The sequence below is a fragment of the Misgurnus anguillicaudatus genome, chromosome 24 (genome assembly GCF_027580225.2).
Source record: "Misgurnus anguillicaudatus chromosome 24, ASM2758022v2, whole genome shotgun sequence".
In the NCBI taxonomy this organism is placed as follows: Eukaryota; Metazoa; Chordata; class Actinopteri; order Cypriniformes; family Cobitidae; genus Misgurnus; species Misgurnus anguillicaudatus.
The window spans coordinates 43,318,107-43,341,784 of record NC_073360.2 but is presented as its reverse complement, the minus strand read 5'-3'; the positions used below and the strand labels follow the sequence as shown (position 1 = coordinate 43,341,784).

Below are 23,678 nucleotides of genomic sequence, written 5' to 3'. Positions count from 1 at the left end.
GCAGCACAGAATGTATAATATTGTGCATATTAAACAGATTAAAAGTCAAATAACAGATTAATGGACACTTATTTGATTTTGAGCTTGGATGGAAAATCCATTGGCTCAAAAAAAAACCAAGGGGGCACATGCTGTTGACTAAAAATTTTCCCACAAACATTACAGTGTTAAAGGAACAGTATGTAGGATTGTGGCCAAAACTGGTATTGCAATCACAAACCTTGTGGCTAAAACTGGTACTGCAATCACACAACTAGTAGCCAATACACAAAATGACAACATAAACATCAGTTGAGGACTGCAACTCCACTTTTTAAATGACAATATCCTTGCCAGGCCACTGATGTCAGTGATATAAATATTTGAAATGAAAATTAATTCTTAATGTCTAGTGATATATCAGGGCCATTTTATGATTAATTGATATAAATTTCTTACATACTGTTCCTTTAAGGTTTCTCTCCAGTATGAACTCTCTGATGAGATTTTAAGTGATCTGACTGAGCAAACGTCTTGTCACACTGAGAGCATTTGTAAGGTTTTTCACCTGTATGAATTCTCTGGTGCCTTATTAAGTGTGACTGTTGACTAAAACTCTTTCCACAGAGACTACAGTAATGAGGTTTCTCTCCAGAATGAACTCTTTCGTGGTTTTTTAAGCTACTTGAATGAGCAAACTTCTTGTCACACTGAGAGCATTTGAAAGGTTTTTCACCTGTATGACCTCTCTTGTGATTTAGTAATGTATGCTTTACACTAAAACTCTTCCCACAGACACTACAGTGATGAGGTTTCTCTCCAGTATGAACTCTCTCATGAGCTCTTACATTAGATGAATTAGTGAATCTCTTTCCACAATGAGTGCAGACGTAAGGTTTCTCTCCAGTGTGAACTATCTGATGGATTATCAGCTGATATTTAGTACAGAAACGTTTATCACAGTGTGAACACTGATAGAATTTCTCTTTAATGTGAGTATTCTGGTGTGATTTTAATGAACGTAAATCCCTAAAGGTTTTGTCACATTCACTGCACTGATACGGTCTCTCATTGGTGTGTAAAAGCACATGTCTCTTCAGATTATTTTTATAGCTAAATCTCTTCTCACAGTGAGGACACTTGTAAGGTTTTTCTCCAGTATGAACTCTCTGATGAACTTTAAGATTGTGTTTGGTTGTGAAGTATTTTCCACATTCAGTGCAGTTGAAAGGCTTTTCATCACTGTGTGTCCTCATGTGAACATTTAGATCAGAAGAAGAGACACAAATCTTCCCACACTGCTCACAGTGAAACTGCTGCTGTTTCTTCTTCTTCTTCTCTCTGTGGTCTTTTGAATGAAGTTTCTTCTCTTGTAAGGTAGTAAAGCTGATCTCAGATCTGGTGAAGAGTTTCTGTTCTGTGTGTTTTCTCTCATGTCTCTCTAAATGTCTCTGTGAGCTGAATGTCTTTCCACAGGTGATGCAGGAAAGAGTTTGTGCTGTCAGTCGCTCTTTTGATGTTGAGGACGTTATTTCTATATCCAAACATGAATCACTCTTCACATCTGAAAGAAACATGAAACAAATAAATTGTATTTCACTCTTATTTACACAAAGAAGGATGAAGAATTGAGATTCTGTATATTTTTCTAGATTCACACATAAGACAGAAGTCAGGTGTCAGTCCTGTTATTACAGCTGGGTCATTGTTAGTGATGGGATATTTAAAGCGAGGGTCCGGAGCGTGTGTTGCGAATAAATGGATATGGGTGAGCGATATGACGATATCGTGAACGATTAAAATGTCTCCATGATCCACTTTTCCGGAAACATCATTGTATCCGTGCCTACATCAAGTAGCCTACCGTCTGTAGGAAGAATACCCCACTTGCAAGTTCGCTGTATCCGTCCCGTTGTCCTTCAGTCTCGTAAAGTCTCAGATATAGAAAGCATTTACTCCCAGACACTAGGGGGAGCTAGTAGAGAAATAATACTCAGACTTGCCTTGTGTCCCTTTAACATTAGAAATGCAGAAACAGTGTGTGTTACGTGAGCTTTAAAACTTTATATGACAAAAATTATATTTAAAGCTGCGGTTGGCAACTTATTTGATCATATTTTTTGATCATATTCACTGAAACCAACACTATGCTCCAATAGAACAACATAAATTAGACTGTTTAAGAAAAACCCCCGCGCTTCTAGCTCCACCTGGAGCCTGTTATTTGTTTTGCAAAAATCCACCGCTCCCAGTTCATTTTGTCCCATCAGCGCAGGCTGGTTCATTTGGTCCAATCAGCGCAGGGCTGTGTAAAATCTGCCTGTCAATCACAGTACCTGCACGCGCCACAGATCCCCACCCCCCTCACGCGCGTTACAATATCACGTGCATCCGCCTGAATCCATAGGTGTTTTGGTTTGAACAGCGTGATGGCAGAGAACTTTCAGTAACAAACTTCCGATTTCTCGGATAACAACTAGAGCTAGGAAAACAACCAATGAAAAGAAGGAAACAAAGATAGAAAGCGACTGTGACCGTAATAAAACTAGGATCAATATCGGACCGGCATTTGAAAGGAATCTACGAGATTTCAAGCTGGATGCAGAGCTTGCCACATCTCTTCTCAACAGGTAATTGTGCTTTATCAACCATTGATTGTATTTCGGAGTGTTATGTAAGTAATCTAAGTATTCTTGCTAAGTATGCGTTCACAATAATACTTTTGCACACGCGCTGATGAGAACGAGCTCTGAGGGAGGTTGCTCGGAGGTAGTGGGGGAGGGACATGAAATTGTAAACATTTGGAAACTGCTCAATCCTCCAGAGTTGCCGACGGCAGCTTTAAAGGAAATATTCTTAGAGTTATTCAAAGATGCACAAATAATTCCATATATTATTTCCTGTTTAAGAGCACATCCTTCATTATTTTCTGGGGAATTTTGAAACTAACTGAAGTCATTTGGACAGAAAGAAGCCTCTCGGACTTCATCAAAAATATCTACAAATGTGTTCATAAGACAATCGGAGCGCTTGGGGGTTTAGAACGACACAGAGGTAAGTGATTTATGATCAAATTATTATTTTAGGGTGAACTAACCCTTTAAGCCTACATACCTGTTGCTCAATAAATATTAAAGATATTCTAAACTCAGTGAGTTTGTGACTGAAAACCCAAAATAGGTGCTCCCAGTTAAAAATGTTAAAAACACAACAATAATTAAGGAGACATCTGATGTAATAAAGTCATCATCTTCATCAGGGCGATCTTCCTCTTCTGTGGGTTCAGTTTTGATTTCTTTAGGTTCATTTTTGATTTCTGTGAGTTCAGTTTTGATTTCTGTGGGTTCAGTTTTAATCTTCATCATGAGGTTCGTGCAGTCGATGAGTTTAACTGAACACATCTTCAGTTTGGTCTGCAGGATCTGTTGCTGTTCTCCAGCGTTACAGACAGAATCCAGAGACTCTGTGGAGGTTTGATCCTCCTGTAAGCTCTGTTTACTGTCACACACTGTAGTGTCCTGAGTGTCTGTGAGCTTTGACTCAGTATAACAGAGTAAAGTCAGACTGAGATCTGAGTCCTGTGTGTGTCTGGATTTCTCTTCAGAGAGTTTAGAGTCCAGCAGTGTCTGTGGTGTGCGGCTCTGATCTCTGCTCATCCACACTGAATCCAGACTCCCATCATCAGTCACATTATACACTGAAGATTCACAACAATCCACATCCTGACAACACAACACACACACACAGACAGTAAGATCAGAAATGATTTGATGTTGTCTGATTCAGGTAAATGATGTTTAAGCTGCACAAACCTCTCGTTTCATTGCTAAATCTCCTCTTGATATCAGCTTTGTATCCAGTAACGCCACCTCTTTCTTCAGCTGAGAGATTTCTTCATCAATATATCCAGCATGAACAGATCAGTTCCTACTGATTTACAGCACAGCGCATCTCAACATCAACATCGTCTCAACACTTAAATACACAAAGACAAGACTCTGTTTACACTCAATGAAACACGCAAGAGAGAAAAACACGGAGGATACACAAACACATCACACGCGCGCACTTTCTTCTTCTTCTTCTGTTTTATGTCGGGGCATCCAACGTTAAGGTGCAATACCGCCACCTATTCGCGCGCTCTTTCTTTCTTTCTTTAGTGAGTTTATTTGCGGACTAAAGAGCTGCAGCGCCTCCTGCTGTACTGGAGACAGAAGACGCTCACTGCTTTACAAGTGAGTATGAGGAGGCTGCAGATCTGGAGGCAGATTTACGGCTCTGTTGTTTCTGGTGTGTCAGTAGGGTGTACACAGTGTGTGAGAGTGTACACAATATAAGATAAACAGTGTAATGATCTGCACCAAATATTAAAATATATGTAGATATTCACTGTTAATTCAAACACTGCCTACACAAGACAATTAAACTGCAATGGAATTTAGTGAACAATTACTAACACAAATTATGGTACTTTCCTTTATTTAACATGGTTTTATTATGGTAAAAGTGTAGTTACCATGGTTTTTGTGTAGTGATTACTATCAGCAAAACCATGATTTTACTACACTAGTCAAGGTTTAACTACGAATTTTAAAATTGTGTTACTACAGTTACCATGTTTTTTTTAGTTGTAGTAAAACCATGGTTATTTTTTTGTTTCTGATAAACTATTCTCTCTTGAATATGAAAATGAAACGTGCAGTTGAAGTATAAAGCCTTATTTTCATCTGTAAATTTACCTGTACAATGACATTCTTCCTTTTTTATTACCACATCACATTCAACTGTGATTGTCATAATAATAAAGTAAAAAGAAACCCGTTATGGTATCTGTGCAGTGAAAGTGTGACAAGCTTGTCCATTTGTGCAACCGACACTCAAATAGTGGTGTTCCTCTCAGCAGTCTTTATCCCTCTACAAGCTCTTACAGTTCATTTCTATTGTGCTACAACATCATACTGTGCATCAGGGGCCGTATTCACAAAGAATTTTAAGGCTAAAAGTAGCTCCTAACTGGCAAATTTTAGGAGCAACTCCTAAAAATAATGGGCGTGTCACTCCTAACTTTAGGACTCCTAATTTTTTTCACTAAAAGTAGGTCTGAAAGGCGTTGTGAATAACTTTTAAGAGAAAACTCCTAGCTAAAATCTTTTAGTGCGATTTAAGAGTACTCTTAGTGGTAAGATAAAATTCTTTGTGAATACGGCCCCTGGACAAGATGATCTCAATGCAATAACAGGTCCTTTAACTTTCCTAGAAAGAATAAAAAGACTGAAAGAATACTGAATAATTATGTAAACTTTCATTTACCAGCCCAGAGAATAGGCCTATAGTAGAAGTCAGGAGACGTAATCATTGTAAAAATGAACAAAGAATTTACTGAATAATCTGAACAGTTCCTTTCTTAAATGAACAATTAATGACATAAAAATGATAAATGTGTTAATTCATGTTGTTTTTCATATTTTATTAACACTATTATGAACAGTTTGTTTGCTCCCGGACACATACACACATACACTTTTTAACAGCTTGCCACCTAAACTGCTAATTTTAAGGCAATGACAGTTTAAGATGTTCGGTCAGACGTTTAATTAGTTCAAATGAAGATATTTTGTAGTGATTTTAATGGTAAAAGCTAATGACTTGACAGAGCAAACGTCTTGTCACACTTAAGGGTTTTTCACCTGTATGGAATCTCTTGTGCTTAGAGGTCACATAATTTACTTATCTGTATAGCGCTGTTTTCACTGTCCTCAAAACAGGCTGATTAGCTTGCCGTTAGCTTAGCTGGCGACTGACATATTCCTGTGGGCGGGGTTTAGTCAAAAACTGTTCTATTGTAGTCATTAAAACAGGAAGTAGAGGTCTGTAGTCCAAACCGGCCGTTCGCTGTAAGCTTTGAAAGGCGAATTCTGTTAAAGAAAATATATCGCCTGGCAGTGAACTTTATCATTTTACCAGTATTATTTATGCTATTATAGGAACATTACACACTAACTAGGGTTTAAAAAATAGGATTAGGAAAACGTGACCTTTCAATCTTGCAATCACAGACCTTGTAACTAAAACTGGTACTGCAATCACACAACTAGTGGCCAATACTCAACATGACAACATAAACATCAGTTGAGGACTGCAACTCCACTTTTTAAATGACAATATCCTTCCCAGGCCACTGATGTCAGTGATATAAATATTTGAAATGAAAATTAATTCTTAATGTCTAGTGACATATCAGGGCCATTTTATGATTAATTGATATAAATTTCTTACATACTGTTCCTTTAAGGTTTCTCTCCAGTATGAACTCTCTGATGAGATTTTAAGTGATCTGACTTAGAAAAAGTCTTATCACACTGAGAGCATTTGTAAGGTTTTTCACCTGTATGAATTCTCTGGTGCCTTATTAAGGGTGACTGTCGACTAAAACTCTTCCCACAGACACTACAGTGATAAGGTTTTTCTCCAGTATGAACTCTTTCGTGGTTTATTAAGCTACTTGAACAAGCAAACGTCTTGTCACACTGAGAGCATTTGAAAGGTTTTTCACCTGTATGAAGTCTCTTGTGATTTATTAATGAAGACCCTTGACTAAAACTCTTCCCACAGACACTACAGTTATAAGGTTTCTCTCCAGTATGAACTCTTTCATGTTTTTTTAAGTTACTTGAACAAGTAAACGTCTTGTCACACTGAGAGCATTTAAAAGGTTTTTCACCTGTATGAATTATCTTGTGCTTTAGTAATGTATGCTTTACACTAAAACTCTTCCCACAGACATTACAATGATAAGGTTTCTCCCCAGTATGAACTCTTTCGTGGTTTTTTAAGTAACTTGAACAAGTAAACGTCTTGTCACACTGAGAACATTTGAAAGGTTTTTCACCTGTATGAAGTCTCTGGTGCCTTAGTAAGGCAGCATTTACATTAAAACTCTTCCCACAGTGAGGACACTCGTAAGGTTTTTCTCCTGTGTGAATTCTCTGATGAATATCAAGATGTTGTTTGGTTCTGAAGTATTTTCCACATTCAGTGCAGTTGAAAGGCTTTTCATCACTGTGTGTCCTCATGTGAACATTTAGATTAGAGGAACAGACAAAAATCCTCCCACACTGCTCACAGTGAAACTGCTTCTTCTTCTTCTTCTCTCTGTGGTCTTCTGAATGAAGTTTCTTCTCTTGTAAGGTAGTAAAGCTGATCTCAGATCTGGTGAAGAGTTTCTGTTCTGTGTGTTTTCTCTCATGTCTCTCTAAATGTCTCTGTGAGCTGAATGTCTTTCCACAGGTGATGCAGGAAAGAGTTTGTGCTGTCAGTCGCTCTTTTGATGTTGAGGACGTTATTTCTATATCCAAACATGAATCACTCTTCACACCTGAAAGAAACATGAAACAAATAAATTGTTTTTTCAATCTTATTTAAACAAAGAAGGATGAAGAATTGACATTCTGTATCTTTTTCTAGATTCACACATAAGACAGAAGTCAGGTGTCAGTCCTGTTATTACAGCTGGGTCATTGTTAGTGATGGGATATTTAAAGCGAGGGTCCGGAGCGTGTGTTGCAAATAAATGGATATGGGTGAGAGATATGACGATATCGTGAACGATTAAAATGTCTCCATGATCCACATTTCCGGCAACATCATTGTATCCGTGCCTACATCAAGTACGTGACAAGGGGGCGTGCTACACGAAGGCGAGGTGTACCTTTTCCCCGCGTTTGGCGCATGTGTCCCCCGAGCTTTCAAAGTATTGACCGTGTTCCGACACGCAATATAAATTATTGTTTAAATTATTCAGGGCATCACTGATGTGCAACATTTACAGTAAATAAAAAAATTTGGATAAGTGAAGAAAAGTAGCCAATCCACCATTGCAAACAAAGTTTAGAACAAACAAAAAAACAGGAATCAAAGATTAGGGTGACGAAAATGCTCCACAGCTTTTTGTTCTGGGAAGAATTAAAAATAAAAGAAGAGAAAACGACAGTGAGTGCGTTTACATGCACAGCTTAATAAACTGATAACGTGATCTACGCTACGGTATTGGCAAGGCCCTCCCGATACAATACGTATCACAATACGTGGGTCACGATACGATACAATCATGTCCAGATAACTGGACAGTGACAACTACAGCAGCGGCGGAGGAGGTCGTTTGAGGCACACAGAGGGATTTGATGGTTTTCAAAATATCGATAGTAGAGATTGAAATACCGATAAAGCACTATCAATACAGCTAACTATCACGATATTTAGATGTATCGATATTTTTGCACAGCCCTATCTGCGCGTATGAAAGATAAACGTCACACGCAGAAGTAAGCACAAAGTAACGTATAAAAGTCTCCTCTCGACTAAAGCAGTTGGCAGAGAAACTGTTAAAATAGAAGCTCATGTTACATTTACAGGTTCTGCAGACACGAGAAGAGATACAACAATATAGCTTTAGACAGATATATGCCGTCGGCTTTTTGAACGACTATTATGTACTATAGGTGGTGAAGTACTCACTGCCAGCGAGAAAACTTCTTGAATTCTTCAAGTCCCATGTAAGCGCAGTTGTCTGCATAGCCAGACTATTGATTTGCATGTAAACGCATGAAAACAGTTTTCTATAATAAGCAGATTTTTGATAGTTATCCACTTATTCTGTGCATGAAAACGCACTCAGTGTTTGTGCAAATGCTGTCTATTTCCTTTGTGTAATTGTTTGTAGTGGAGTGTCCTGAAAGACTCTTCAGAGATAAAAAGAATGTAATACTACTCTATAGGTACTCCAGATTAACATCAGAAATGCAGAAACAGTGTGTGTTATGTGAGCTTTAAAACTTTATATGACAAAAATTATATTTAAAGGAAATATTCTTAGAGTTATTCAAAGATGCACAAATAATTCCATATATTATTTCCTGTTTAAGAGCACGACCTTCATTATTTTCTGGAGAAATTTTGAAACTAAATGAAGTCATTTGGACAGAAAGAACTTAGCCTCCAGAACTTCATCAAAAATATCTAAAAATGTGTTCATAAAACAATCGGAGCACTTGGGGGTTTAGAACGACACGGAGGTAAGTGATTTATGATCAAATTATTATTTTAGGGTGAACTAACCCTTTAAGCCTACATACCTGTTGCTCAATAAATATTAAAGATATCCTAAACTCAGTGAGTTTGTGACTGAAAATCCAAAATAGGTGCTCCCAGTTAAAAATGTTAAAAACACAACAATAATTAAGGAGACAGACCTGATGTAATAAAGTCATCATCTTCATCAGGGCGATCTTCCTCTTCTGTGGGTTCAGTTTTGATTTCTGTCGGTTCAGTTTTGATTTCTGTCGGTTCGGTTTTGATTTCTGTGGGTTCAGTTTTGATTTCTGTTGGTTCAGTTTTAATCTTCATCATGAGGTTCGTGCAGTCAATGAGTTTAACTGAACACATCTTCAGTTTGGTCTGCAGGATCTGCTGCTGTTCTCCAGCGTTACAGACAGAATCCAGAGACTCTGTGGAGGTTTGATCCTCCTGTAAGCTCTGTTTACTGTCACACACTGTAGTGTCCTGAGTGTCTGTGAGCTTTGACTCAGTATAACAGAGTAAAGTCAGACTGAGATCGGAGTCTTGTGTGTGTCTGGATTTCTCTTCAGAGAGTTTAGAGTCCAGCAGTGTCTGTGGTGTGCGGCTCTGATCTCTGCTCATCCACACTGAATCCAGACTCCCATCATCAGTCACATACACTGAAGATTCACAACAATCCACATCCTGACAACATAACACACACAGACAGTAAGATTAGAAATGATTTGATGTTGTCTGATTCAGGTAAATGATGTTTAGGCTGCACAAACCTCTCGATTCATTGCTAAATCTCCTCTTGACCTCAGCTTTGTCTCCAGTAACGCCACCTCTTTCTTCAGCTGAGAGATTTCTGTGATGAAATCATCAATATATCCAGCATGAACAGATCAGTTCATACTGATTTACAGCACATCTCATCATCAACGTCTCAACACTTAAATACACAGAGACAAGACTCTGTTTACACTCAATGAAACACGCAAGAGAGAAAAACACTGAGGATACACAAACACATCACACGCGCGCTTCCTTTCATTCTTTATTGAGTTTATTTTCGGGTTAAAGAGCTGCAGCGCCTTCTGCTGTACTGGAGACAGAAGACGCTCACTGCTTTACAAGTGAGTATGAGGAGGCTGCAGATCTGGAGGCAGATTTACGGCTCTGTTGTTTCTGGTGTGTCAGTAGGCTGTAAAGTGTGTGAGAGTGTACACAATATAAGATAAACAGTGTAATGATCTGCATCAAATATTAAAATATTTGTAGATATTTACTGTTGATTCAAACACTGCCTACAGGAGACGATTGAACTGCAACAGAATTTAGTGAATTGAACAATTAAAGGAATAGTCTACTCATTTTCAATATTAAAATATGTTATTACCTTAACTAAGAATTGTTGATACATCCCTCTATCATCTGTGTGCGTGCACGTAAGCGCTGGAGCGCGCTGCGACGCTTCGATAGCATTTTGCTTAGCCTCATTCATTCAATGATACCATTTAGAGATAAAGTTAGAAGTGACCAAACACATCAACGTTTTTCCTATTTAAGACGAGTAGTTATACGAGCAAGTTTGGTGGTACAAAATAAAACGTAGCGCTTTTCTAAGCGGATTTAAAGGTGCAATTTGTAAGATATTTGCAGTAAAATCTCCAAAAACCACTAGGCCAGTGTTATATATTTTGTCCAGCTGATTACTATCAATATCTGTAATGTTTTCAACTACTTGTAAATCGTGAGAAAATTCCCATTCAAAACATTGACACGGGGCAGTGCAGTCTCCTGTCAATGACGTTAATATCCATGTGACCCTTTGTCACCGCCTTTACTGACGTAACCCACATGAGAACACTGGTCGAGCTCGAAAAAATAAAATGGCAGCCAAGGAAGCGGCTGGAGCACAAATTTAGTGAAAATAAACGAATATTTTCACTTTTTAAGCATTTTAATTTCATTTCTAGCGAGAAATTAGTATTGTAGTTTTCAAATATGTGATTAGTTATCACAAAGGCGCTCTCTGTTTATATTTCAAACACGCTGCCTTTGAAGTGCGTCGGAAAGCCTTTCTCTGAGCGGCCTTCAGGCCTCCGAGGCCGAAGTCATGTCCTCATGAGGGAGCAAGGCCACAAGTCCTCACAGTCCTCACAGTCTTGAGGTTTCGGACGCAGCCAGTGTCGTGGACAAATGCGGAACTATGCGCCTGCTTATGGACTTATGGATATCTCTGTACCGTCTGCCGCTGGTTGTGTCAGCTCCTGTAAGCGTACGGGCCAACCAAACGACCCAAGAAGAGTTTGGAACAAAACGAGGGAGGATCAATTTGGTGTTGCATTATCTGGATAGAGAGAGCTTCATGACAACATTTAACTAGACCGAGATTCTGATCCTGCTTGTGTTTTACGCGATGGGTGAGTTGTTTTGATTCGTAATGCGGCTTTCACATAGGATGCGGTGTGCGCTGCGCTCGCCGCTGGGTTCGGCGCAGCCAAGCGATTTGTGCTTTGATGGCCAGACCAAAGTAGGCGGGGTTTTCAATAAATTACTACAGTGTTTATATTTGCGTTAAATAGTCGACGAGGAATACAGAGACTGATGTTGCTCGTCTCCATTTCACATAACTTTAAGCATACCTACAACAAGCTGCTTGACTTAAAACACACCTGACATGCCAACTTGAATTGCTACGTGTTTCCATGAGACGGCTTTCCTTCCGATGTCTTTGTAGGAGCATAAACTTGTATAATAAAGCCCTTGGAATCCCGAGTATAAGCTTTCGTCCATTTTGCTTGTTTGGATGCCCCGCTGCGCTCGCGCTTTGCTCGGCGCAACAAAAAACCGCCCTCGCGCGGCGCAAGCCATTGAAATGAATGGGTTTCATAGCGCAGCGCAGCGCACACCGCATCCTATGTGAAAGCCGCATAACCCTTCAAAAAAACGTATGCTATTATATTGATCACAACATTAGTGTGTAGATTGTAATCAGCGCGTCTTCCCGCGGACGATATGCACATCAAAGGTAGCCTATTGTGAGATTCTGATCCTGCTTGTGTTTTACGCGATGGGTGAGTTGTTTTGATTCGTAACCCTTCAAAAAACGTATGCTATTATATTGATCACAACATTAGTGTAATCAGCGCGTCTTTCCGCGGACGATATGCACATCAAAAGGTATTGTACAGCAATATAAATGGTCATTTTAAGACACTTCACAATAAGATTTGTACTGTCAATACATTATGTGAAAAATCATTGTAGATTGTAAGTTGAAAACTTAATTCTGAGCTGTGTTTACTGTAGCATAATGACCTGAATGCTCATTGGTCCACATTCTGAGTTAGGTGACGTCATTCACCTGCGCTTGCATTTAGGCTCAGCGTGTGCGTCTTCAGGAACGCTCGTCTGTTTGCTTTATGCTGCACGCTGTTGTTACCGTTTCCAGCGTGTCTTTTGTTTGGGAACTCTCGCCTGTCTGTTTAATGCTGCACGCTGCTGTAACCGCTATTAGCGTGTTTGTTGTGAACTCTTGCCTTATGGTTTGCTGCACACGGCTGTGACCGGTTTAAACGGATGACAACTTTCTAGTTGCGTTTCCTTCCAACGTGGTTTTGGCTTATTCGGATGGCTGTTGTGCGGGCTTCTGTGGACTTCAGGTACGGGTATGACTGATTTTAATCTATCATTGTCGCCTTTATTGAAGTGTAGTAATTGGTTAGGTGGCAACTCTCCTGCATTTGTTTTGTTAGTTCATTTGTTGGTGCGTGAATGACGACTGCATTAAACTATTGAGTGGGGGTGTCCTTTTGAGTGCCTGGCCCCGCAGTTACGGTAGGTCACATCTTATTTCTGTGACTTGAATGTATAAGTGTATGTGGATACCTTTTTTTAATTGATTTTGTGAATTTTAGGAGAACTACAGTTCGTGTAGTGTCATCGCTGTTTTGTTATAGGCCAGTTTGATACTACTGACACAATGTTGTGACACCGCTGTGCTTCATCTCCTCCTGCATATTATCTGTGTATACGTAATCCCTCATTGGAGATTAGGTCCATACCATAAGACTTTACAATTGCCTCCTTTTGTTTTCTGTATATTTGTTTTGCAGAATGAGTTAAATTTCAGTTTTCTTTGTTTAATTTTGATGTTGTGATTTGGTTTTCTTGATAAATATTGTGTTTGTAAATTGATTATTTTTGCTATACTGTTTATTTAGTTTAAGTGTGGATTTATGTGAGAAATTTACATTCTATTTTGTCTGATTGATTTTGGTTAACAGATTATTGAATTTGTTTTTTTTTTTGTGTTGCTGGATTGGGCCTTAAAGCTGAACATCAAGGCCTACAGGTGGATGAGTATTTGCCATCCACCTGCTAGCGTATATAACTCTGTATCAACCTTTTCTTTATCTGTGTGGTGCGTGTGTGGTGTGGAGTGTGTTTTTCAGGAGCTGTGGCCTTCTGTACTTAGGAAGCCGTTTCCCCCTATCTTTGGTGGTGGCGTTCACGACGTGTGCTGTGCTTGATCATTCATTCACTGGGGGGCTTGGTGTTGTGAGTGTGTAGTGCGTGTGTGTGAGTGAGGGCAAACGGACATATCCTTTGTAAGGCTGCAGTTTTGTTTTCCTGTGTTGAACATTGTAAATGTAGTTGACTGAGTCTTGCTTGTTTTATTGTGTGTGTGTTTTTATTATTAATTATAATAAAACCTTTTTTTGTAATTTTCTATAAATACTTGCGTCTCCATGCTTTTCTGTCATTAGTAGGGAACCTGAGTGGGGATAATATTCTCTGGGTGAGATTCCCGGGGTGGCGTAGTCTAAATTCAACCAATATATATATATATATATATATATATATACTGTTCTCTGCCTCAGTGGCTGCCACATTACCATCGAATTTGGACTAATACTGTAATATCAATATGACTAACAATTTCGTTTTGAACATCACATATAAACTTACATAATGAAATAAACGATGTCATCAAACGCAACATTTATAAGACTTGATTACCTTATCCATCAACGTGATTTCTCGTTCTCGTCTGATATGGCTAAAGTTAAAGACTACAAATCCCATAATTCCACGCTGCTTCAGAGCGTCAGTAAACAACATCATTGTTTTTGTTTGATCTGGCGCCATCTTTCGGCGCATTTTACAAATTGTATCTTTAAAAGAGGAACTATATTTTATGGCGTAATAGCACTTTTGGGAGTACTTCGACTCGCCTGAAAAGTCTGCTCCCCTTCTCATGCGGAGTCCCAATTCGCCTACTTATACTACGACCTAAAAGTATGTACTGTTTTGTGAGGAAAATGTACATACTTTTGAGTGTGTAGCAAAAGAGTATGCACGTTCTGGGACGTACTTCGATGACGTCATGCAACCTGAACGACAACGTGGTTGCAGGTCGTTTGGGCGGCTGGTTATGTGCAACAATGTGTGTAACGAAAGCTACTTATTTTAAAGTCAAAATAGTTAAAGTTTATAGTATAACTATTGTTTAACGTATTTTATGCTTATTTTATACTTATGTATGCAAATCAAAAATACCGCGATGAAAATGAACCATGCTTTTACTATAGTAAAAGTGTAGTAACCATATTTCTTAATAAAGTTAACATTTGTACAGCCACAGTATTACTACAAATAAGTCAGTGTGGTTAAACTATGGTTAGTGTAGTAAAAGGTGTTTATTTTCATAAGGGTTTATAGTAAGGTATAAATCTAAGACAGAAACATAAAAAGAAATACATAAAAAAGACACATGCATGACACAGTACTACAGCCATGGTACTTTATTTTCACAACATCAACCGAATATTACGAGACAATGAAAGATAACTTTAATTAGGGTTAAACATTTGAATTCTTACACTTAAAAGCTGAGGGCGCATCTCTGCTGCTGCATCTGGCTGCCATGTTTACATCACCACAAAGCTCCTCCCTCCCGCACGCAATGGGTTGTGGGCAATATTAGCCGTTAGAGTGTGGATCGATCTGCACTTCGAAATCTAACCGGAAATAGTAGACCATCCGGGTATCTTTGGGATACTCATTTCAACATACTATGATTTGGGACGTACTAATTCTAGTTTCGAATACTATTTAGGACGGATAGTATGCGAATTGGGACTCAGCATCTCTCTCATAATGGGAGAGGGAGGGTGTTACTGCGCCGAGTCGAAGAACCCAAAAGTGCTATTACGCCATAAAATGTAGCTCCTCTTTTAAATCCGCTTAGAAAAGCGCTACGTTTTATTTTGTACCACCAAACTTGCTCGTATAACTACTCGTCTTAAATAGGAAAAACGTTGATGTGTTTGGTCACTTCTAACTTTATCTCTAAATGGTACCATTGAAAGAATGGGGCTAAGCTAAATGCTATCGAAGCGTCGCAGCGCGGTCCAGCGCTTACGTGCACGCACACAGATGATAGAGGGATGTATCAACAATTCTTAGTTAAGGTAGTAACATATTTTAATATTGAAAATGAGTAGACTATTCCTTTAATAACACACATTATGGTACATCCCTTTATTAAACATGTTTTATTATGGTTTAAGTGTATTAACCATGGTTTTTGTGTAGTGACTACTATCAGCAAAACCATGATTTTACTACACAAGTCAAGGTTTAACTATGATTTTTAAAATTAAATTGTGTTTTACTACAGTAACCATGTTTTTTTCTGTAAAACCATTTTCGTAAGGGCTATATTCAGGTTTTCATAAATTACTGTCATCTCTTTGTATCCGTGTACACCTTCAGGGAGAGAGACTGTGCACGTGAGACAGATGTGACAGTAAATTTAAATATAAAAACCTATGAATATAATTCAAGTGTTACTACATCCTTCTAAAGGAATTACTAGTTGGTAAATATGATCTTTACTATAGAATATTGATCCTATTGAAGTAATTACTTTAGAATGATGTAGTAACACTTGATGATTATAATTTGACATGATTATCACTTTAAAATACTGATTTTAATTAATAAAATTATTATTTAAAAAAAACATGTTTGGCAGACTGTATAATGCACTGTTTAATATTCCGGTAATAACCACCTTAGAGGGCAAATAACCCAATTAATGCCCAGAGACCAGGAGGACAGTAAGTATTTGGGGTTTGAGGTAAGCAGGCTCATAAAAAGCCCAGCAAGAATACTGAGAGTTGCTTCTGCTATACATTGATTTGATTGCTTTGTATGTTGAAGCCCTTGCAAGTAAAACATTAAATTCTTCTTCTTTAAGCATTCATTCTGTTGTCTCAGTCTATCAGGATATTGCTGAATTTCCACCGTAGTAGTCTACACAGTCGAATCACACTCAGTTAATAAATCTGTTGATCTCCGCAGTGTGAATACACTTATTGCATCGATTCAAGCTCAGCTTCTATGAACAGAAACTGCTGTACAATTTAGCCCCAGGAAAAAAACAGTAAGGTTATTGTGTTATTACACTTTATGTGTTTACCAGCGAGCACACAACCACTTCTCCCAGCAGCACACAGAGGGATTTACTGCAGGGCACTAGACCTCTGCTCAGTGTTCTGCATGTGTTCAGTCATTTAAAGGCAGGATATTTGATTTGATTCAGAAACATTTATAGTTATGCTTGTTGAAAGTCTCCTCACATCCTGATACCAATCACTATGTTAAGTTGTTTAAATGTATTTGTATAAAAAATGTTCAACAAATCATTGAACTCAGATGTAATAATTGTACGCAAGCAATTTTTGCTCCTCTTCTGTGGGTGTGTTTTGCATGCCACTGCGCAAACTGTTCACGCAGACATCATACATCATCAGCGTGTTCACGTCTGCTCTGTAAACAGAGGCAAACAAACTTTCCTGCTGAATTGACAACCTGCACATGAGCCACAAAACGAAACATATCTTTTGAAACAACAACGGCAAAAACTGTCTGGATCAGGAAAGAGCAAAAACCCAAATTAACATCGGTAACTGTTAGTCTGGGTTTCCCCATGCTGCCTTGGGTGCAAATTTATTCACACGGCAAGTCTAGCATGGAAACTATGGACCATTTCCCCCCTGAAATAGGGAACCAATCACAGAACGCGGAGGGGGCAGCAAGACGATGACGACGTCTATGCGACACACCGAAGCAGTTTTGTTTATCCAACACGGCAGCAGACATGTCAAGTTACTTTTTGATGCGGCCTTAGATAGTGTTCTAAGTAGTTTTGAAGTTTATTTTCAAAAAGCCTCAAATACGAGAAAATGAGCAAGTGGTTCCCAGACCATCCGTGTGTCTCAATCAGCTCCCTTGTTCAGTAGTCAGGGCACTGATCAGGGAGTCGGCCATTTTAAGGGCTGTCTCAATTGCAAAATCCGTTCAGTGCACTGGAACGTTCATTCCCTAAAAATTCCCACAATGCAACGCAAAAACCAGTGAGCATCGATGATCCCTATGTTCCCTAACCGGAAATCATGTGACCTTTTCTGAAGCTCGCCAACCGAACATCACGTGATCCAACTCAATAAACTTTATGAAATGTTACAGAACTTTTATAAAGACAAAAGTTTGTTTTAGTTGTAAATATAAACACACATTGCTACACAGTAAGGGACCACAATCTACTCAATATTTAAAAGAATAATATTTATTTAAAATTGTAAATATATTTATTACATTTAAAATGTAATTATATGCCTCCAATTTTATGCACAGATATGTAAGAGAATAATGACAGCATTTTTCACAATGTACTGTTTTTAAAATTAAGTCAGAAAGATGTTGGTTTTGCCGGTTGTTGATGAGTAACAGCTGTGAGTGATTACAACGCGCTTAAGCAGCCGTGACAGAAAAATAAGTGAACATCGTCCCAATGTGAAGTGAGCTAGGGTCCTTACCAGTGCCCGAACCTGTGTACACGATATACTGATTCACGAATTGAGACACACGGCATGTCTCATTCTATATTAGCCAGGCTAGGTAACTTTACTGCTTTTCCACAAGATGGAAACAGCTGCGGGAGGCAAGGGTCTAAAAGTGTTGTTGCAGTGTTGGAAAGGTGATATGTAATTGCTTGTACACTAATTTCGAGTCAGGTTAAGTATTGAATCTAGTTAATATTGTTGTGTTATTATGTTCTTCTATTTACCTGATATTTAGTAACTTAACAGAAAGGTAGTTATCTTTGTACAGTATAATGCCTGAAGTTATTTGTAATATTGTTTAAAAGAGATTTATTATTGTATTTGGTTTCTGTTTATTGTAACGTTAGACCAAACAAATAAATACCGGCAAATGCTCATGCATGCAGAAGTTAATAATGTGTGTTGCCATTGCCTTGCTATTGCATGTTTCTGTGACAAGATTAACGTGATACATAAATAAGAGGTAAATATAAGACTTTTGTTTTTCGCTTTTGTAGTTTGTGTACCTTTTTGAATTAGTGTAACAATATTTATGTTTTCAATATTACAAGCAAACTACTACGTCTACACAACCGAAAACGTGCTATATCTAATTCTGATTTCAAACAGTTGTTTATGTTGTTATTCACTTTGTACTGGAAAGGCTTCTCACTGGTGAATGAGACATGAAATGTGAACGTCTGGTCTGTTCATGTGTTTTGGAGGAAGCGTATGGATGGCCATCTGAATGGAGGGTGGATCGTGATTTTAGTCCTAGTAGGCTAAAGTTAGTTTTTTTTTTAAATCAGATACCCACCTAGTTTTAGTCATAAGCTTTATTTATAGGACCTAAATTGTATAGTCAGGTTAACTTATTCTCCCTTATACAACCCCAAAACAGAAAAAGTTGGGACACTGTAGTAATTGTGAGTAAAAAAGGAATGGAATAATTTACAAATCTCATAAACTTATATTTTATTCACAGTAGAATATAGATAACATATCAAATGTTGAAAGTAAGATATTTTGAAATGTCATGTCAAATATTGGCTCATTTTGGATTTCATGAGAGCTACACATTCCAAAAAAAGTTGGGACAGGTAGCAATAAGTGGCCAGAAAATTTTAATGTACACATAAGGAAAAGCTTAAGGACTAATTTGCAACTTATTAGGTCATTTGGCAACATGATTGGGTATAAAAAAAGCCTGTCAGGGTGGCAGTGTTTCTCAGAAGTCAAGCTGGGCAGAGAATCACCAATTCCCCAAATGCTGCGGCAAAAAAATTGTTTTCTGAGTTTCTCAGAGAAAAGTTGCAAAGAGATTGATGTTATCATCATCTACAGTGCATAATATCATTCAAAGATTTAGAGAATCTGGAACAATCTCTGAGCGTAAAGGTCAAGACCGACAAACCATACTGGATGCCCGTGATCTTCTGGCTCTTAGACGGCACTGCATCACATACAGGAATGCTACTGTAATGGAAATCACAACATGGGCTCAGGAATACTTCCAGAAAACATTGTCAGTCAACACAATCCACCGTGTCATTTGCTGTTGCCAGCTAAAACTCTATAGGTCAAACAAGAAGCCATATCTAAACATGATCCAGAAGCGCAGGCGTTTTCTCTGGGCAAGGCTCATTTAAAATGGACTTTGGCAAAGTGAAAAACTGTTCTGTGGTCGAATCAAAATTTGAAGTTCTTTTTAGAAAACTGGGACCCCATTTCATCCGGACTAAAGAGGACAATGACAACCCAAGTTGTTATTAGCGCTCAGTTCAGAAGCCTGCATTTCTGATGGTATGGGGTTGCATGAGTGCGTGTGGCATGGGCAGCTTACACATCTGGAAAGGCACCATCAATGCTGAAAGGTTTATCCAAGTTCTAGACACATTTGATTCCATTTAGACGTCATCTCTGTCATGAGTCTGGTTTTCTCTGTCTGCCTTTTTGTTACATACACACACACACACACACACACACACACACACGCACGCACATACACACATTTATTCACACATACACACGCCATCTCTCGCATACATCCCTTCAATTTTAGTGGTATACCAAACTCTCTCTCTCCCTCTCACCTGTGTGTCATTGCAATCTGCGCTCGCGCTGATTGTTGTGACACCTGTTCCCACTCTGCCCTTAGCATTTATCTGGTGGCTGTTTTGGCAGTCTCTTTGTCGGATCATTGAATTACACATGTTCTCTGTATACTCTACAGCTTTATCGTGTCGTGTCATAGGAGTAACTCACCCGGTCCTGTCTTGTCTGTCCTGTCCAGTGTCTCCTTTAAGTTCATTGAGGTTCAGCTGCGTGTGAAGCTGAGGAGAATTCTCTGTGCCTGATTTATTGACTGCTGCGCTCCAGGCCAGCTCCAGGGATTAGATCCGTGTCGTTTTCCCGGATCGGGACTCAAGTATCTTTGTTTCATTCCAGTGCTGTGTGAAATCTCCAGACTGCCTTTGTTATCTTTTATTAAAGACTCTAATTCCCTGTGATATCTGCCTTGGAACTTTCTTCATTATAACAATCGCTTTCAGGGAAGACCTTGCATTTTCCAACATGACAATGCCAGACCACATACTGCATCAATTACAAAGTCAAGACTGCGTAGAAGAAGGATCTGAGTACTGAAATGGCCAGTCTGAAGTCCAGATGTTTCACCCATAGAAAACATTTGGTATATCATAAAGAGGAAGATGTGACAAAGAAGACCTAAGACAGTTGAGCAACTAGAAGTCTGTATTAGACAAGAATGGGAAAACATTCCTATTCCTAAACATTGAACCTCTTCCAGCTGTTCCTTATATGTACATTTAACTTTTCTGGCCTCTTATTGCTACCTGTCCCAACTTTTTTTGGAATGTGTAGCTCTCATGAAATAAAAAATGAGCCAATATTTGGCATGACATTTCAAAATATCTTACTTTCAACATTTGATATGTTATCTATATTCTACTGTGAATAAAATATAAGTTTATGAGATTTGTAAATTATTCCATTCCTTTTTTACTCACAATCTACAGTGTCCCAACTTTTTCTGTTTTGGGGTTGTACATGGTTCACGAGTTCACACTTACATATAATTTGGAGGGTAAAGTTTAATGCGTATTTGGCGTGCTGTCCGGAGGGAGGGCTCCGAGCTCGGAGTTCGGCCCGAACCCAGAGCACTCCCCCCCTATGTAAGTGTGTTTTAGGACTAAAATGTGTGGAGAAGGGGTGGTGGGGGGATGCTGCGAACTGACAACATAGTGAGGTAAGACTGCTGAGTCTTTTTGTACCGTCTTAGGTTGATTGCTGAGTGCTTACACCTGTGTTTGATTATTTGAGTTTGCTTTCACCTGTGTTTGATTATCTGAGAATGCTTTCACCTGTGTTTGATTAGCAGAGAGTGCTTTCACCTGTGTTTAATTATCTGAACATGCTCCTCCCGAACCTTGTTAATAAAACATCATTTCACGAGTTCACACTTACATATAATTTGGAGGGTAAAGTTTAATGCGTATTTGGCGTGCTGTCCGGAGGGAAGGCTCCGAGCTCGGAGTTCGGCCCGAACCCAGAGTACTGTAGTGGAGGACTTTTATTATGCTTTTATTTTCATATTATTATGTTTTATTTTTCATCCTATTTTTCATTTCAATCATAGAATTGTGATTCATATGGAGATCATGTTTTTCTGCTAACGCACATAATTATGCTTTTTCTGTCTTTTCAGCAAGTACAATGTTCAAGGATTTAAACATCATGTACCAACATGTACTTTTCTATATGATAAGATAAGGGGGCTTAACGGATGAATCATTAAGTTAGAAACCCAGGGAACGGTAGAGTTCTCTGAGGAACAAACCATATGTTCTATAATTATGTTTAAGGTTTATGTTCTTAATCACTGACAGCTGAAGGCTATCTTCTAAATGACGTAGAAACGGATGATTGTACATGTTTCAGCATCTTACTATAAATGTGTGTTCAACCTTGCAATCGGGGCTCTTAGGTTTTTAAACTTCTAGCACCATGGGGGTGAGAGCCTATTCTGCAGAATATATAAAATTCAGACAAAGAAAATTCTGTCGACAGTGTGTCTGTGTGATCCTTGACTTTGACTCTTAGTGAGTATTATTTGATGCGGCTAAAATTCCACGACAGTACTCCCCCCAAAGTGCAAGAGCAGAGGACAGCCGCCAGACTGAAGACCCCCCAAATGAGTGCCGAGTTTGGCGGGCTGGCATCTCGAGAAGGTGCCTGGGTGCTTGACCGGGGAGGCCCGTAATAGTGGCTCTCTGTCTGAGCTGACGGCCCCTGTTGGTCTGTGAACGGGGAGCGATTGTAGGGAGGAAAAATTCTCACTCTTTCTGCTATGGGACCAGTGCTTGCTGGACAGAAAGAGCACTCTGCAAAGTAAGTGCTTGCCCGGGAGATTTTCTCACACTGCATCGCTGGATGAAAGAGAAAATGTAAGTGCTCTACCGGAAAGTTCTCGCTCGTCTGCTGTGAGACCAATGCTCGCTAGACGGAAACGGAACAGGAAAATGGGCGCTTGCCCAGGAGATTTTCTCACACTGCATCGCTGGATGAAAGAGAAACCTTAAGTGCTCTATTGGAAAAGTTCTCCCTCTTTCTGCTATAGGACCAGTGCTTGCTGGACAGAAAGAGCAAACTGCAAAGTAAGTGCTTGCCCGGGAGATTTTCTCGCACTGCATCGCTGGATGGAGGAGAAAACTGAAGTGTTCTACGGGGAAGAGCTGACTTCGTCCGCTGTGAGACCAATGCTAGCTGGACGGAAGGAATACGGAAAAAATGAGTGCTTGCCCAGGAGGTTTTCTCACACTGCATTGCTGGATGAAAGAGAAAACTAAAGTGCTCTACGGGGAAGAGCTGACTCCGTCCGCTGTGAGAACAATGCTCGCTGGACGGAAAGGAAACAGAAAAGGAAAACGAGTGCTTGTCCTGGAGATTTTCTCACACTGCATCACTGGATGAAAGAGAAAATGTAAGTGCTCTACCGGAAAAGTTCTCACTCCGTCCGCTGTGAGACCAGTGCTCGCTGGATGGAAAGGAAACAGAGGAAAAATGAGTGCTTGCCCAGGAGATTTTCTCACACTGCATCGCTGGATGAAAGAGAAAACTTAAGTGCTCTACTGGGGAAGAGCTCACTCCGTCCGCTGTGAGACCAATGCTCGCTGGACGGAAAGGAAACAGAAAAGGAAAACAAGTGCTTGCCCGGGAGATTTTCTCACACTGCAACGCTGGATGAAAGAGAAACTGTAAGTGCTCTACCGGAAAAGTTCTCGCTCCGTCCGCTGTGAGACTAGTGCTTGCTGGACGGAAAGGAAACGGAAAGGAAAATGAGTGCTTGCCCAGAAGATTTTCTCACACTGCATCACTAGATGAAAGAGAAAACTTAAGTGCTCTACTGGGGAAGAGCTCACTCCGTCCGCCGTGAGACCAATGCTCGCTGGACGGAAAGGAAACAGAAAAGGAAAACGAGTGCTTGCCCGGGAGATTTTCTCACACTGCATCGCTGGATAAAAGAGAAAACGTAAGTGCTCTACCGGGGAAGTTCTCACTCCATCCGCTGTGAGCCCAATGCTCGCTGGATGGAAAGAGGAAACAGGAAAGAGGAGAAAAGAGGATTTGAGTTTGAGGGTTACTCGATTAGGGTTTGGTGGGCTTTTTTAATGTGGAACCAATTCGTCCTGATATAGCTTTGGAAAGCATCGGAGGACCATC

General features: G+C 39.4%; 1 protein-coding gene and 1 pseudogene across 1 annotated transcript in view; both read right to left on the bottom strand.

Moving 5' to 3' along the window:
• Positions 1 to 10,075, bottom strand: part of LOC129437061 (uncharacterized) — a 234,893-nt gene extending 224,818 nt beyond the window's left edge. The window contains 2 exon segments of the mRNA XM_073863411.1: positions 9,228 to 9,738; positions 9,825 to 10,075. Of these exon segments, the coding sequence (XP_073719512.1) occupies positions 9,228 to 9,738; positions 9,825 to 9,836 (523 nt within the window). The 5' untranslated portion in view covers positions 9,837 to 10,075.
• Positions 1 to 23,678, bottom strand: part of LOC129438979 (uncharacterized) — a 177,884-nt pseudogene that overhangs the window by 138,488 nt on the left and 15,718 nt on the right.